The sequence below is a fragment of the Engystomops pustulosus genome, chromosome 7 (genome assembly GCF_040894005.1).
Source record: "Engystomops pustulosus chromosome 7, aEngPut4.maternal, whole genome shotgun sequence".
NCBI classification, from domain to species: Eukaryota; Metazoa; Chordata; class Amphibia; order Anura; family Leptodactylidae; genus Engystomops; species Engystomops pustulosus.
The window spans coordinates 60,853,070-60,869,615 of NC_092417.1; the positions used below are offsets into that span (position 1 = coordinate 60,853,070).

Sequence of the window (16,546 nt, forward strand, 5' to 3'; positions counted from 1 at the left end):
ACCATTGAAATCAACCTTGATAAACCGTGGACACTTACTCTTATAATTCAGACACAGTGGGAGTCATTTACTAAGGGCCTGATTCGCGGTTTCCCGACGTGTTACCCGAATATTTCCGATTTGCGCCAAGATTTCCCCTGAATTGCCCCGGGATTTTGGCGCACGCGATCAGATTGTGGCGCATCGGCGCTGGCATGCACGCGACGGAAATCGAGGGGCGTGTCCGAACGAAAACCCGACGGATTTGGAAAAACCGCCGCATTTTTTTTTAAAAAAAATGTGTCGTGGAGCTTGCACTTACCTTCACTCAGCCCGTCTCGGTGTATTCCAGTGTGTTCCGGGGAACTTCAGCGCAGCAGCGCCACCTGGTGGACATCGGAGGAACTGCCTTAAAAATCCCGGCCGGACCCGAATCCAGCGCAGAGAACGCGCCGCTGGATCGCGAATGGACCGGGTAAGTAAATCTGCCCCAGTGACTGGCAATCTTCTTATATATGTTATTAATGGCCTCCTTCCTTTTAAAATTATGCTAATGTCCCAGAAGGGCGTTACCAGAGCCCCTCTGTGCTGTAGATTCACAAGCAATTCTTGTGAACGGTAATTTCTGCAAAAAAAGAATTGTCTAAGGTCCAGTTCACACCTGCACCAGAGGTTTGAATTATGCATAATGGACACTAAATATCTGGGCTCTACTTTGAACTATAAAGGCGAGGGCTTAATAGACACTGCCAAGAGCAAATGTGAACTTACATGCACTGAGCTAAATTTGTCTACTCTATTAAAAACTTTTTCCCAAAATTTTTGAGAATGTATCATTCAACATCAGACACTTTGATAAATCTGTTGAATAAGGCCTTGCTTTACACTGTCTATCTTTTAGACAATATTAGTATATTTGCGCCGTTGTGTACTGATTAATTTATAAAAGCAATTTTCCTAGGTTAATGACTTTGATAGCCTAACCATAGGATAGACCATTAGCATCTGATTATTGGAGGTCACCAATCTGCAGATCCTCCATTCTCATTGTAGTGGCTTTTAGCTCCATTCAAATGGATTGAAGCTGAGCTGGTGTCAAACTTAAAGGGATGTATCCACAAACACTGTAAGAAATCAATGGAGCAGCAGTGGCTGTTGTTCCATTTGAAAAGGGCTAGGAGGGTATCCTCTGTGTGGGGGCTCAAGCAGTCAGTTTGGGTGTTCACTATAACAACCAATAATGAATTCTGTTTTATGGATAAACTATTTGCAGCTAGTTCCTTAGTTCTTCCTAGTCACTACAGGCAGCTACAATTATAGCATTTAAAGGTATTATCCCACAAATAGTTATCCTATATCCACAGGATAGGGAATACGTGTCTACTAACCACAGGGCTCTTACCGCTAGGACCCCCAGTAATCACAAGGATGAGTGCTGAGGTCCCAAAGCACCCCATGTTAATATACTTCTATGGGACCTCCGAAACTGATATAACTATAACTATATGCTTGTTCATTACTCTACTAGTGGTGTCCTGCTATGTAAAGGGAAGGTTTCCTGAACAAACTGTCGACATATTGGGCAATGCTGAAAGTGCATTAAGCATCCATCACACAAACAAACATGTCTACACGGTAACAATACCCAATTGACAGAGTCATTCTGACACACAACACAGTCCTTGGCACTGTTCTCCTGCATTTCCTCTTCTGATATTCCCAATTTTTCTAGCAGTTCTTTATCCGTGGAGACATCCTCTGCCATGGCCTCTGGTGACTCTTCTGGGTTATCGCTCACAGACATATAAAGTTGCTGGAAAAGAAAAAGTTGCTCTTAAAGCAAATGTTCAAGAGTAGTAAAAAGGTTCTGCCATCCCTGTCGGTGGTCTTCATGTGGTACTAAGGTTATCCCCAATATAGTGAAAACTTCTTTTACAGGCTGAGAACTAATAACCTATAAATTAGAAAAAAGCCCAAAAAACTGCAAATTTTTTACCTTAAGGTCGTAGAATTGACCCTGTGAGGTCAGCAGATACTGGTACATTATCCTGCAGGGCATCCTGTAACTTCTGTCTGGAATATGAATGATGGTGAGCATGGACACCTGTAAGGAGAAGACTTTAATGTAAACCCATACAATAAAAAAAAGTGATGACAACCTGAAATCTAAACAGCAAGGAAACAACAAAAATTTCACACTCACAAAAGATGTGTAAAAGAAACTCTCCTTGTCCAACACTCAAGTGCATGATAAACATTGGATCTTATCATCTCTCATGTCTCTGATCTCTCTCTATGGGGCAGATTTACTTACCTGTCCCGGCGCAATCCCCGAGGTGTGTTCCCCGACGAGAATGAACAGCTGCCGTAATTCACTACCAGCGCACCCCCGATATCTTGCATCTGTTGCTTCCCCGATCAGGTCCGCCAGAGCTCACCTTCTTCTTCCCGATGCATGTAAGTGCTTGGCTTGCAACACAATTTTAAATGTTAAATCCTGAGCCTTGTCTGAATCCGTCGGATCGTCTGTCGGCCCGCCCCCCGATTTGTGTCGCGTGAAAACCGGCGTGATTGCAACACAAACCAATCGCATGCTACGCAATCCCTGCCGCGATTCCCCGAAAACGGTGGAAAACAGAACGGAAATGCGGCCGAGGGACCTTAGTTTACAAGCCCCTATGTGTCAGATACTAGAACAAAGTTTAGAAGCTAAATGAAAGTTTATATAAACCTGGACCCTAATAATCTAAGCACATTGTCAGCAAACAGCATCTCACAGCACTAGCGGAATCATGAAGTGTCTGCTCAGAGATTCCCCGCCCACACTATGGAATATTACACTGATCAGTGATAGGAGCTAAAACAGCAATAAAACTGAGTAAAATTATAAAGTAAGGGGTTAAAAATTATCTTTATTGTGTAAATTTGAGAATTTTCTTTCAAGGGCAAAGTCCTTTAAAAAAGTCCCACAAAGACAACTTATACCCTAACCATGGATTAATGTTATCGGGAATCTCTTGTTACCCTGTCTGGATAGGAATCTGCTGCTCAACCCATCTTTATAGGACAGCCATAGGTGGTCATTTAAAGGGATTATCCTATGTGTAGCAGTTCCATAGAGTTGAACTGTGCTGCAGAGGCTGTGAGGGTTCCTCAGAAATCTACATATTACCCCTTCCTCAGTCTCTGGAGGAATATATAGTGTATTGTAGGTATGTGCCCCCCTTTATGAGGGTCCCCAGAATTTACTGTACAAACTACTGTGAACAAAACAAAACACTGATGCCATCAAGTCAGGAAAGTTTAAGCTAAAATGTCCTATTTACTGGAAAACATGAAATCTAGAAGTCATCAAACCCAGGGAAGCTGGAAATCACCTCCACGTGGTATGTAATAGATCCACGGCTCTACCTAAGCTCCTGCTGCCGATTACGGAAATGCCTAAGTCAGCAGAATGCCGAATTCCACATTTGTCTCCTACAGCTCAGATTTCAGGAACACACTAGTCCCAAATCTGAGAGAGGAGATGGACCGTTCCCTTATGTGAGAATCACTCCCCTAGCCGAGGGGCACGTGATGGAAACACTCTCACTAGTGCAATCTTTACCTGAGGCAAGTACACCCCAGTTTAGAAAATGTTAGTGTAACATGATGTTCTGTAGAATATGTTACCTCACTTTGAGGATTGATGCTCTACTTTGCCCAAAAGGGATGAAACCAATACACTCAGAGGGGGAGATATTTCACAGGGGTAGGGGCCTACCGATACCTGTTACCAACCCTGGCAGCCGAAATGTGTGTGTGCATAAGAGCTATGTGTGCAGGGAGAGCAGACTCTTAGCTTGTATCCATCTGCTTTTATATAGAATAGTTAGTACCACTGACCACCAGGGACTGTGTAAATAGTATGAAAAAATTTTGTTGCCTAAACTTGGGGACATATTTTGGTAAACTGCATGAAATATTTACATGCATCTCAGAGGCAGTGTGAAAGTGCTGAGAGGCGACTGTCCTCATACACAGAAGGGAGGGGAAGCATTTTCTCCTGTGTTGGATAGAAGAGTCTTGATAAGAAAGGAAGGACAATAAAACTAATGTTAAATGTCAAAATTGTGTTAAAAAGTGTTTTAAGGCCAAAAGCCCTAAAATTGCACACATTTTTTCTTTTAATTTCCCAAAGAAATGAAATTTTGAAAGGGTAATAGTATTTAACATTTTGTCATAAAATGAAAAGTTCTGCAAATCTTTTGTTTCAGTTCCTGAAAGAATGGAAATCTACAGATTTAGGCTACATTCACACTGAGGTATGGAGGACTGATATACGTCCTCCATAGACGTCAATGGGCACACGGCACCCTACGGGAGCGGTACGGTGCCGCACATGTGCGGCACCGTACCGCTCCGTACCCGGAAAAAGATAGGATCTGTCCTATCTTTATCCGTAGTACGGCGCCGTGTGCCATTAATTCCTATGGAGAGGGGCAGGGTTGAGCTGCGCTCACCTCCTCCTCCTCTCCCCGTACACTGCCGTTGCCCGCTACGGTACGGGCGGGCAACGGCAGTGTGAATATAGCCTTACAGTCAGAGGTTAAAAAAACTGTACAGACCTAATACTTCTCACAGCTGAGTGTTTGCTACAATTGTATCCATATCACTAGCACCAATCTCTCTCCTGTCCTCGCTTGATACGACTATTACATCTGTCCAGCTTTTCAGCCTTTGTAACATCATTGTGAGAAAATGGCCGCTGGTGTTGTGTCCAGACAACAGGTGCGATATCAAGTATGTCAGGAAGATTAGGAAAGACAGGGACTTTCTATTATCGGTTATGAAAATATGCAAATAATTAGGTTGGAGTCTGGGGCTTCCCTTTATACCACCAAGCAGAAATGTGATCTGAGAGCAACAAACCACAAGTTACTGATCTTCATCCAGTAAAAACAAGGACATAAACGTAGAGCAGAAAGCCCCATCCATCACGAGGAAAGAGCTATTCATGCATTAGACTTACAATAGGGTATAACTCCCGCTCATCCACATCAGACATTGTCAGCAGGGCTACAAGAGGATAACGCGTCCGAGGCACCGCGCCAAAATCTTCTATCTTGCTGTCCTCTGGCAGCTGAATTAATATTTCTTCCTTGCTTTGTTTCTGCACGCTGAATGAGTGTTTAGGAAAATGCTGTGCTCACGATAGAAGAGGCAGACAGTGAGTAAGAGGGGGCTTATTCATACACCACATTGTTGATACAGAGAAATAGCGGTTACTAGGTTTACTGGCTCATGAATTCCTGCTGACCTAGGGTGCACCCAAGTATCATGTGGAGGTTACACATAGGACGTTCAGTCTTGAAGGGAACCCGTCATCAGGAGCCCTTTTTCTGGCTCCCCCAGAGAATAGTGTGCACACTGCCAAAGTGTTTGTATAATAAAACTGTGTTTAGACGATAAAAAGAAAAGTTAGATGAACCTTTTACCTTTTTTTCTGAAGAGCAGTGTCCTATGGGAGTGGTCTGTGAGAAGTGGTTCCCTGTCCCCACCCTTGGGAAACCGCTCCGTCATGCATCTTTTTCAATGTGGGTGTCTAAAAATTTGAAATAGATGCATAACGGAGCGGTTCCCTGATCCCAGAGTTCTTTGAAAACGGAGACGGGGCGGGACATTGCCGTCTATGGGGTGTACATATGTCCCCCATATGGTTCTGTGAATGGGGCCTTAGGCAGGGTTCATGTCACGTTATTTTCCATATATTGTAAGGGGGAATTCCAATATGTCCTCACAACGTATATTTAGGCAACATACATATAGGCATACAGTGACGCCCAGTGGGGGGGGAGGAGTGTACATCAGCAGCAGATGGCGATTGGCTGCTGCCGATGCATGGGGGCGTTTCGACAGTGATGTCGGGAGCTTTCCCAATGTATACGCTGAGTGTAAATAGTATTAATACTGGTAATAGTAAATTAGTATTAGGTGATTGGAGACTGCAGGGTATGATTGTGACATGCTCTGAGCATCCTGGACTGATGTATAATGATCTTAGAAGCATTGTATAAATCTTTCTACCAGTAAAGGGTGTAAGTCAGGGATTCTCCTTTTCCTTCCTGTCAGTAGAGTCACTGGTGAGTCATTATCATACCCTCAGCAGTCACCAGATAACAAGGCTACAAACTAAGTTAGATCACTCTACTTTACTGCAATCCGGTAAAAATCCTAATAGTTTGAGAAGTAAGCGGTTAAAAACAGGAACTGTTTAGGACAGTGACACATCCAAGTACCCAAACTACAACTGAAAGCAAAAGTTTACATACACTATATAAAAATACACATATACAGTTTTTTTACCATCTGACATGAAATCAGAACAAACTTTTCCTGTTTTAGGCAAATTAGGATGATAAAAATTATTCATATTTGACAAATGCCAGGATAATGAGAGATTATTGAGGCATTTTTATTACTTTCCATGTATAACATTACGATTTGCCCTAATGACTTGGGTTGAACATTTTGGATCTCCTTCCACAAGCTTCTCACAATAGTTGGTAGGAATTTGGGTCCATTCCTCCTGACAGAACTGGTGTAACAGCCATGTTGTAGCCGCCTTGCTCTCACCTGCCTTTTCAGCTTCACCCATAAATTTTGAAGAGGATTAAGATCAGGGCTTTTTGATGGCCACTCCAAATCATCGTGAGGAGTTTGTTATACACGTATGATAAGGGCCACACCCACCCTGTCCTCTTCATCCGTCTGCCGGCTGTGCCATAAGGCATAACCACACCAGGTCAGAGGGCGTAGTTGTACATAAAGAACGTCCACTGTGGCCAATCAACACCCACATGGCATGGAAGTGGTGAAGCCGCAAAAATAATCTAAATTTCTTGCAGTGTTTCTACGACAGAAACTGGTATAGAAGCAGTGATACATGTCCCCTGTCAACTTATTCTTAAAGGGAAGCTGTCCCCAGGGACCTCAATTTCACTAAATACATGTTACAGGAGCCCATTACAGCTGCATTACAAATATGCCTTTCTGCTTTCTCTAAGCTTTGCATTACAATATAATTGTGTGTTATAACTTACCTTGTACCCTGACAGAATCTCAGGGGTGGGCTTTGGTTTGGATGCATTTCAAAAAACATGTGACTTGTCTGTGCTACAAACTGCTCAGCTCTTAGCCTCCACCTTTGTGCTCCTGTACTGTTCTTCCTGCTCCTTCACAGAGGTCACAGCCTGGTGAGCCGACATCAGTGGCATAAGTTATAACACATAATTATATTGTAATGCAAATGATTAGCGAAAGCAGAAAGGCTTATGAGCAATGGAGCTGTAATGACCTTCAGAAACCTGTCTTTATTGAAAATGAGGTTCCTGGTGACAGGTTTTCTTTAAGCCAGCTTGTAACCAGTTTGGCAGTAGCTTCCTGTCATTGTCCATTTGGAAGATCCATTTGCACCCAAACTTTAACCTTCTGGATGATGTCTTAAGATGTAGGTTTATCATTGCCACATAATGGAGCACATTTACTTACCCGGTCCTGACGCGATCCCCGATCCGGACGGTCCGACGAAGATTCATCAACATCGTGCGCCCGAGATCCTGCATCTGTCGCTTCCCCGCTGAGGTCCGCTGGAGTTCACCTTATTCTTCCCGATGTATGTGAGTGCATGTCTTGTGAAACAATTTAAATGTTAAATCCCGCGCATTGTCTGGATCGTCCGATGGCCCACCCCCCCGATTTGTGTCGCGTGAAAGCCGACACCGATGCGTCAAAATCCGATCGCGAGCGTCAAAAAACCGTTAGATGCGGCGCAACACGGGAATCGCTGGGAAACCGATGAAAATGCGCTCCGTGGACCCTTAGTAAATGCGCTCCAATGTTCTTTCCTCGGGATGCATCTATTTTGTAAAGGTTACCAGTCCCTCCACCACAACATGCTGCCCTCCTTTATCGCAGTTGGGACGGTGTTAGGAGTTTAGAAGTTGAGAACATTCCTAGTTCTTGGTACTGGAAGACGTTAAAGCAATAATTGTAAATATGAATTGTTCCATTTACCGACAATAAACAGAAATGCGGTAAAATATGAAGAATATAAATATAAATGAACCTTGAAAGTTGCAGAAGGTTATGAAACATAAACTTACTCTGTAAGAGAATTGCTTCTGCTACTTTAACACTCAAGCATTTATTTGCACATGGATTTACCTATTGCATGCAGTTTAATAGTCAGCAGTCTGACAGCACCACCTAGTGGCCACATTACAGTATAGCAGAAATAGATATAGTGGCCATGCTGCAGTTCTCCTTCCACTTTCCCAGTAAAGTTTAGACACTTACTTTAATATCTTAACAGAAGCCTGCTATTGCTCTTACTCAGAGCGGACCCAAATCCACCGCAGAGAACGCGCCACTGGATCGCGAATGGGCCAGGTAAGTAAATCTGCCCCTTTGAGTTTTGTTATATTTATTTATGACATTATGGGGCAGATTTACTTACCCGGTCCATTCGCGATCCAGCGGAGCGTTCTCTGTGGTGGATTCGGGTCGGGTGGATTCATTAAGGCAGTTCCTTCAATGTCCACCAGGTGGTGCTGCTGCACTTAAGAGCATAGGAACGCACTCAAGTTCACCGGCCTATTCCTAGCGAAGGTAAGTGCAAGCTCCGCAACACTTTTTTTTTAAATGCGGTGGTTTTTCCGAATCCACCGGGTTTTCGTTTGGCCAGGCCCCCCCCCCCCGATTTCCATTGCGTGCATGCCAGCGCAGATGCGCCACAATCCGGTCGCGTGCGCCAAAACCCCGGGGCACTTCAGGGGAAAATCGGCACAAAAAGGAAATATTCGGGTAACACGTCGGGAAAACGCGTATCGGGCCCTTAGTAAATGTATTACTTTTTCTGTTCTGATCTTAAATTACATCATGAGTACATTACATAGCTGCCCTCACGTTTCTGCTAGTGGACAGTTTCTATATGATACCTGCTAACAGTTGTCTACAGATGTTGCTATTGGACTTATAGATTCCCACTTATAGATGATGATGCTAGCTTTATCCTTTAAGTGCTTAAATTTGTCGTGACAAACCCTTGTTGTGTGCAAGTTAGCATTATCCTACTTAAATATGCAGGATGGAAGACAAATATTGGCGAGCCCTTAATGTGCTATATAAGAATACTAAGGTGACAGAATGTCATATGCAATGTCTCCTCAGATCCTCGCACCAATTGGTGCAGCAATGTGTCACTTATATTTTGGCTTTAGCAGAAGAATACTGAGTGCAACTCTGGCTTAAGTTAAGGATTAGTTCAAAATGAGTAATGAAATACTCCAACACCAAAGAATCCCTTTAAACCACTGGTCAGACCTTCACAGCTTGGATTAGAGGCAGACACAGCACTTGTGGTGCTCAACAGTATAGCAATAGAAATAGAATTCATCTCATGGGCATAAACATGAAGCATGAAGAAAACTGCAGCACTCACCGATTAAAAGTCCATAATCTTTATTCAAAAGTCCTTTATAAAAAGCAGCAGATCAGGTGGAGGAGGAGCACGGGGAAAGCATGGCGAACAACAGCTTGTTTTACGTAAAACATTGCTTTCTCTCAACTGCTGTTTTTTTATGGAGGACTCTTGAATAAGGATTTTGGACTTTTAATTGGTGAGTTTGGTCACAGTTTTCTTCATGCTTCATATGCCTATGGGTATAGGTAATGAAATGGAGTAGACAGTAACTCTACAAGCAGATTAGTGAGTGCAGCTCTGTAGTATAATACAGGATGTAACTCAGGATCAGTAATGTAATGTATGTACGTAGGGACTATGATAATAAAATGATGACGGAAGTTCTGGAATATAACGCATGATTAAATTCAGGATCAGTACAGGAGAAGTAATCTAATATATGTACATAGTGCTTCCACCAGCAGACTAGGGAGTAGAGCTGTGGCTAAAGGAAAAGCGTAAGTGTGGCGCCAAAAAGAAGAAAAAGGGTAAAAAGAAGGGAGGTGTAAGATCTTCTCCCTCCCCGACTAAGGTACCCAAGGAAGGTGCAAACGACCCCCCGGCTGGTCGAACTTTCAAATCGATTCTTGGCCCTGGATGGAGCCTCTCCTGCCGATGGAGGGGCTGAGGGTGAAGGGCCAGAGGCGGCGGAGGGGCTTGCAGGAGGTTCCGAGTCTCCCCCTGGGGAGTCAGGGTCCTCAAGAGGGGAGACTGGCCCAGAGTCTGGAGATGAGGATGAGGAGGCAGGTTCTGGATCTGCCCCTGAAACATCAGAGGTGTGGGAGATGGACACCACAATATGCCTAAAAAGGGGGTGCTCATTTCCCGAGGGTGGTGGTAAGATGGGTAAAAAGAAAGCTGTCTAACTCAATCACTCATGATGGCGGCACCCACTCCGTTTACACTGGCGTCCATTAATGTCGCCAGCATTAAGTCTGATGCGGCTAGATTTGCGGCCTTTGATTTTCTCGGCCGTGTTGAAGCCGACATTTTATTTTTGCAGGAGACCAGGCTGCCAGATTTGGCGGCCGTGTTTAAAGCTAAGAGGGAATGGAGACACGGGCTTTCCTATTGGTCTCTTGCGGCCGAGCCGTATAGCGGAGTTGCGGTCCTTGTCACCGCACGGGTAGAATGCCAACGAGTTGAGTTAGAAATGGGGAGATGCCTGATCCTGGATGTCCTCATGAAGGGACAAGAACTTCGTCTTATTAACATCTATGGTCCCCAGTACAAGTGGGACAGGAAGTGTCTCTTTATGAGGATCAAGCCCTACCTTTTTACAAGTCGGCAGATGGTCTTTGGAGGGGACTTCAATGCTGTCACGAGGTCCCAGGATAGGGGAGGTTCCAGAGACAAGCTGACTTATGATAGCGTCGCTCTTAATAGCATAGCTAGTGAGGCTCGCATGGTGGATGTCCACATCTGCCACACCCCAGGCCACGCGGGGTTCACCTATTATAGGGGTAGCTGTAGGTCTAGAATAGACAGGTTTTATTTAAAGGAGGAAGCAATTTCTTCACCAGTTTCTGTAGTTGAGGTGGAGTTCTCCGACCACTGTTTAATTTTGTTTTCTCTGAATATTACAGAGATCCCCCAGATGGGAAGAGGCTACTGGCAGCTCAATTCGTCTCTCCTGGAAGAAGCGGGGATCAGACAATCCTTTGAGGACTTTCTTCAGAGCCAGGTACCACTGCTGGGCCTTTGTAGCAGTAAGTCAGAGTGGTGGGAGATGGTCAAGAAAAGGGTGGCGAGATTCTTCCGCCAGCTCTCGAGCCTCAGGAGCCTGGACAGGTACTGCCTGTATCAGGGCCCGAGGAGGAAACTCGACCATCTCGTCTCGACTGGAGGTAGTCGTGAGGACATCTCCAGAGTGAAATCCTTGCTGAAGAGGTGTCAGTACGATAGACACGCATCTTTGGTTTTTGAGAGGGATTACGGGAAATACCGCTCGCCCGACCCTTACAGAAACTGCAAGATGTCACTGAATGGTAAAGTTGTCACAGGACTGGTTGACAGTACGGGATCCCTGAAAAGGTCCAGATCAGGGATTTTGGAGGTCGTCAGATCCTTCTACTCACACCTCTTGGGCAGGAAGGATCTAGATCGGGATGTGATGTCGGCTTTCCTGGCTGAAACTGTCCCTGAGCCAGGAGTAGACCCCTCTCTTGATGTTTTGACAGAGATGATCAGGGAAGAGAAAGTCAGCCTGGCGATTGAAGGGCTCGCCCTCAAGAAATCGCCAGGTCCGGCTGGCTTAACATCTGAGTTTTATAAGACCTTTAAGGACCTCCTGGTTGTGAAAGAGGTTGGACCAGCAGGTAAGTGAATTCATTATCTTTTGTAAATATTGTATATAGTATGATGGGAATGGTAACTATTGTGTTTATATTATTTGTGTTATTTTTATTAGTGTGGTTATTGTTATGTTTTGCATCTATATTTTAAATGGGTTTTCCCAGGAACTAAAGCTAACTTGTTGATCGGTTGGGGTCTCAGTGCTGAGACCCCCACAGATCGTGAGAACGAAGGGTCCGTCGGATCCCTCGTTGCTCCGTCAGACTAATGAAGCAGATGGCCGCGTATGACCGTTCTGCTCCATTAGGTCCGACAGACCCTTGTTCTCGCGATCTGTGGGGGTCTCAGCACTGAGACCCCCACTGATCAGCAAGCTAGGCCCTATCCCGTAGATTGGGCCTAACTTTAGTTTGAGGGAAAACCCCTTTAATAATAAGATCTACAGGATGTAACTCAGGGTCAGCACAGAATAAGTAATGTAATGTATGTACACAGTGACTCCACCAGCAGAATAGTGAGCGCAGCTCTGTATTCTGAGCTCCAGTAGTAGGAAAAGGATACATATGCTGCTCTTTGTAAAGGTATTCACTATACAGAGCCTCCTCCAGCATTCCAGGGGTCTGAATCTGGAAGCAGTAGACATGTTTCTGGAGAGCCTCCTGTACCTTCTGTACACTGCACCCCCAGTAACAGGACAAAATACTCTTCTCCAGACAGTGGGGTCTCAATGTAACACCCTCTGTGTAAAAAAAAGAAAAGATACATTTAATAAACCTCTATACTTACTGATACCTCACAAACAGGAAAGTCACAATCAATTGTTGAGGATAAGAAAACCATTTATGAATGACAATTGAAATCTGGCATAATTTCTCTACAACCATCAAGGTTTAATTTACCTTGAAATTTCAAGCAGTGATATTGCTGTCATTGTATGAAAAGAGGAAATATCTATACACAAATCGCTGGTTATCAGTATTCGTTCTGTTGAGGGAAAATCACATTTAGCGGAAAACATCCTGCACATTTTCCATCTAGATTTGTATGACATTGGCCAAGATTTACCTCACGAATGTGCAGGGTGTGCCTGATTATTGAATACTGGCGCACGGTCCTCAATTATCAGGCGCCCCCTGCACTGCACCTTTAATGTACAGCATGCAACACAATTCTGTTGCTGTAATAAATGTGGTGCAAACTCTGACTAGGCAACAACACACTCCTTTAGGTGCTCATTTTTTCTGTCTTGTTGTGTGTAGCCGCCACACAAAACTAGCACAAACACTTTATACATACATAAGCAAGCTGAATCAACCTTTATGTCAGCCAGTTTAATATATCTGGGCCACTATGCCCAGTCTCATGTTACAGAACACTTCCATGTATATGTCCACGTGTTGTGTGAAATCTGCAGCATGTGAAAAGTCCGAATGGTTGGGAATTTGTAGCAAAAATCCCCCACAAATTTAAAAAAAAAACCAACAAAACACAGATCACAGTGAACCCTGAGGCCAGTTTCCCACGTGCCGTTTTCACATGCATTTCACTTGTGCTTTGGATGCGTTAACAACAAAAATGGCATGTGGGAAACCGGCATGTGGGAAACCGGCATGTGGGAAACCGGCATGCGGGAAACCGGCATGCGGGAAACCGGCATGCGGGAAACAGGCATGCGGGAAACAGGCATGCGGGAAACAGGCCTTAGGCTAATTCCAGGCACATGATCAGCACTGCATCAGAACTGCATGGTGAATCCCTTTCACTGGTGAAACCAAAGTGTCTGGCACATGGTTTATCACTTACTATCAAGTGTGGCAGTGTCTGGATTAAGTATTTCCAAGCCAAAGGGATTCCTCACTTCTTTCATCTGCTTCTTACAAATGACAGTATTAGAAGTGTTCTCATCCGAGTTTCTCAGTATAACCGGTACATCCAGGCCACGCCTGCAATGAAAAAAATAATACACAAAATTATTTTATTCTGGCATCTAATCCATATCATCTAGAACCTCAGTAGGATTCTTTCTATTGTGTAACATATACAGGCGTGACACTCGACTTACAGACGACCCCTAGTTAAAGACGGACCCCTCTGCCCACTGTGACCTATGGTGAAGCTCTCTCGATGCTTTACTATAGTCCCAGGCCGCAATGATCTGCTGCCTGGTGTCTGTTAAGAAGCTTTATTGATAATCCTTGGTCCCATTACAGAAAAAAAATGTAAAACTCCAATTCTCACTCGGGCAAAAAATGTTTTTTGTCAGGAACTACAATTATAAAATATACAGTTTTTACTTACATACAAATTCAACTTAAAGGAAACCTACCACTTGTAGTGGCAGGTTTCCGATGGAAATACCGGGCACCAGCTCAGGGTGAGCTGGTGCCGGAGCTTATTTTAGTTAGTGTTTTAAACCGCGGTATCGCGGTTTAAAACACTTTTTAAACGTTATAGCCAGCGCAGGCAGGTACGCGCTCGGCGCTTACCGCGCACGCGGCTCTCATTCACTTCCTATGTAGCCGCGCGTACCTGCCTGCGCCGGCTATAAAGTTTAAAAAGTGTTTTAAACCGCGATACCGCGGTTTAAAACACTAACTAAAATAAGCTCCGGCACCAGCTCACCCTGAGCTGGTGCTCGGTATTGCCATCGGAAACCTGCCACTACAAGTGGTAGGTTTCCTTTAAGAACAAACCTATGGAAGCTATCTTGTACATAACCAGGGACTGCCTGTATTAGAATCATTAGACTTCTTCTATAAATCAATCAGAAAATTATCAGAGCAGTTTCCTTTTTTGCAGTTTTATTCAACGGTTACTCAATTTCATGATTTTGCTCCCATTTTCTCAATCCTGCATAGTTTTCTATTTGAAGTGATATGCTAAGGGAGACACGAGTACACTTGATGACAAACAGTTATATGATACCTGGAAAGGAAGAGTTCTACAAGTTAAAGGGGTTTGCTGTGACCAAGATACCAGGGTCATCAGATTGGTGGCCACTGCTCAGTTGTTTGGTTCACAGATGTGTGAAGCCACATTCATCAGGTGGCCTATTTGCAGTTAAGTCTCTTTTAAAGGGGTTGGTCAGACACAATTATCCCAGTGTTTGCACCAGTTTTCTGTCTGACTGCGCTAGAATTCTTGCACATGTATTTATAAAGTGTCGAGGCTGCACTGACAAGACAAAAATAAATGTTCACCTAAAGGGGCATGTTAAAGCTTCTTTGAGTCCACTTCGCTCATCCCTACCTACCCTCACGTGAGGTGATTGCAGGCCATGGAGGATGACTAAGGCCCCTTTCACACGTGCGTTGCAGATCACGTCAGAGTCTGATCAGGATGCGATAGTGAAAAACTGACATTTTTTTTATCAGAGTTCAATCAGTTTTCAGTCAGAGTTCAGTGTCTCAGTTTTTCACGAGCATTTTCAGTGCGTTTTTCACGTGCAGATAAAATGTGGAAAAGGACTCAGGACTGAGCTCTATCTTTTCTATGACAATTGAAGCGTGAAAAACTCTAATTGATAACCGATTAAATGAGCCATTCGCAGTTTCATGTAAAGAATAGTCAGTACTTAGACATGCATGGCTTAATCTTTAAACAAGCATTGGACTTGTCTCAGATTGCAATGCGTTTTTTTGATGCGTCTCCATAGACTTGTATGGGGCATTTTTGACATGCGTGACTTGCAAAAGTAGTGCATGCTGAGATTTAAACGTGCGTTAAGAAAATGTGTGTGTCTGCATGAAAAAGAATGCAAGTCTCAAAAAGCCCAGTGATTAATATGGGTCAGAGTGCAATGCAAGTTCTGCACTTCAAAAGCATGCACAGAACACACGCGTGAAAAATGCAAGTGTGCCTGAATGACACAAGGACTTGGTCCATTACAGCTACCGCCCCTGTGACTCGCTCCAGCATGCTGGCAGGGAGCCAGGTAGACTTTTATATACTTTCGGGTTACTGAAACAGGGAAGAATTATTGGAATCTTTATTAAAATGGCGATTGGAAACTGTCAGGGATTATTTCACAATGTACGGGATAGGGGACAATTGTCTGCCAGTCAGGTCTGACTGCTGAGGGACCCAGCGATCCCAAGAGCAGGGGGTGACAGGCGTCCTATAGGTACAATGGGCTGGACATGCAGGGATCATAGAGGTATCTGCAGTCCCATGGAAGTGAATGGAGCTCTGATCCAGCACTTTATCCATATGGGGGTCCTAACAGTCAGCCCCTTATCCCCTGACCTGTACATAAGAGATGTGACATGAAGTAGATACAGCCCCCCTGTATCTAGATCTCTGTAAAGGATTAGCTGCTGCCATATATATTTATACACAAGCATCTACTAGTCACTCACCATCCCAGGACTATCCAGCAAGTGACTACAAAGCAGACAGACACCACTGCAATGTAGAAGAGAGGAGAATACTCGTACAACGTGGCCAGGAAGATCGCTGGCATTGCAGGACCGGGTAGCCTAACCCCAGCCACAACATAACAGATAATAAACACACACGCCTTTCTTACTGTTTTTCCCTCTCTCGGCCACCGTTGACACTAGCTGTCATCCTTCCTGTCTCATTGATTGGTCAACACTGAGTGACGGAACGATCAGATGACCTAATGTCACGGAAGGATTATCCGCCACGTTTGTTGCGGGCCCGGAGTCATCACCCGAGATATGTTACGAAATGTCTAAGGTTTTACAATCTGAACACATCTCTGCCGATCTATTTATACAATAGGTCGGCAGATTGCAACGACCACGG

At 44.3% G+C, this 16,546-nt stretch overlaps 1 protein-coding gene across 2 annotated transcripts; it reads right to left on the reverse strand.

The window, feature by feature from the left end:
* Positions 1-1,036: 1,036 nt before the first annotated feature.
* Positions 1,037-16,545, reverse strand: CGRRF1 (cell growth regulator with ring finger domain 1). 2 transcript variants are annotated; one of them, XM_072116128.1, is made up of 6 exons: positions 16,305-16,545; positions 13,580-13,719; positions 12,338-12,515; positions 4,991-5,138; positions 1,976-2,083; positions 1,037-1,792 (listed from the first exon to the last, which is right to left on the reverse strand). In XM_072116128.1, exons 1-6 carry the CDS (start codon positions 16,343-16,345, stop codon positions 1,496-1,498), a joined length of 912 nt encoding a protein of 303 aa, XP_071972229.1. In that variant the 5' UTR covers positions 16,346-16,545; the 3' UTR covers positions 1,037-1,495. The 2 variants fall into 2 exon arrangements, with proteins under 2 accessions (XP_071972229.1, XP_071972228.1); XM_072116127.1 differs by lacking the exon at positions 16,305-16,545 and adding an exon at positions 16,135-16,298.
* Position 16,546: the final 1 nt, after the last annotated feature.

Bases quoted from the DNA above. Each gene is read 5' to 3' on its own strand.
- CGRRF1 (XM_072116127.1), bottom strand. From the start codon at position 16,238: ATGCCAGCGATCTTCCTGGCCACGTTGTACGAGTATTCTCCTCTCTTC. The intron at 5,139-12,337 runs GTATCCTTTTCC...ACACTCATTCAG, and splicing joins CTTTACAAAGAGCAGCATAT to CGTGCAGAAACAAAGCAAGG. The intron at 1,793-1,975 runs GTAAAAAATTTG...TTTCTTTTCCAG, and splicing joins GTCAATTCTACGACCTTAAG to CAACTTTATATGTCTGTGAG.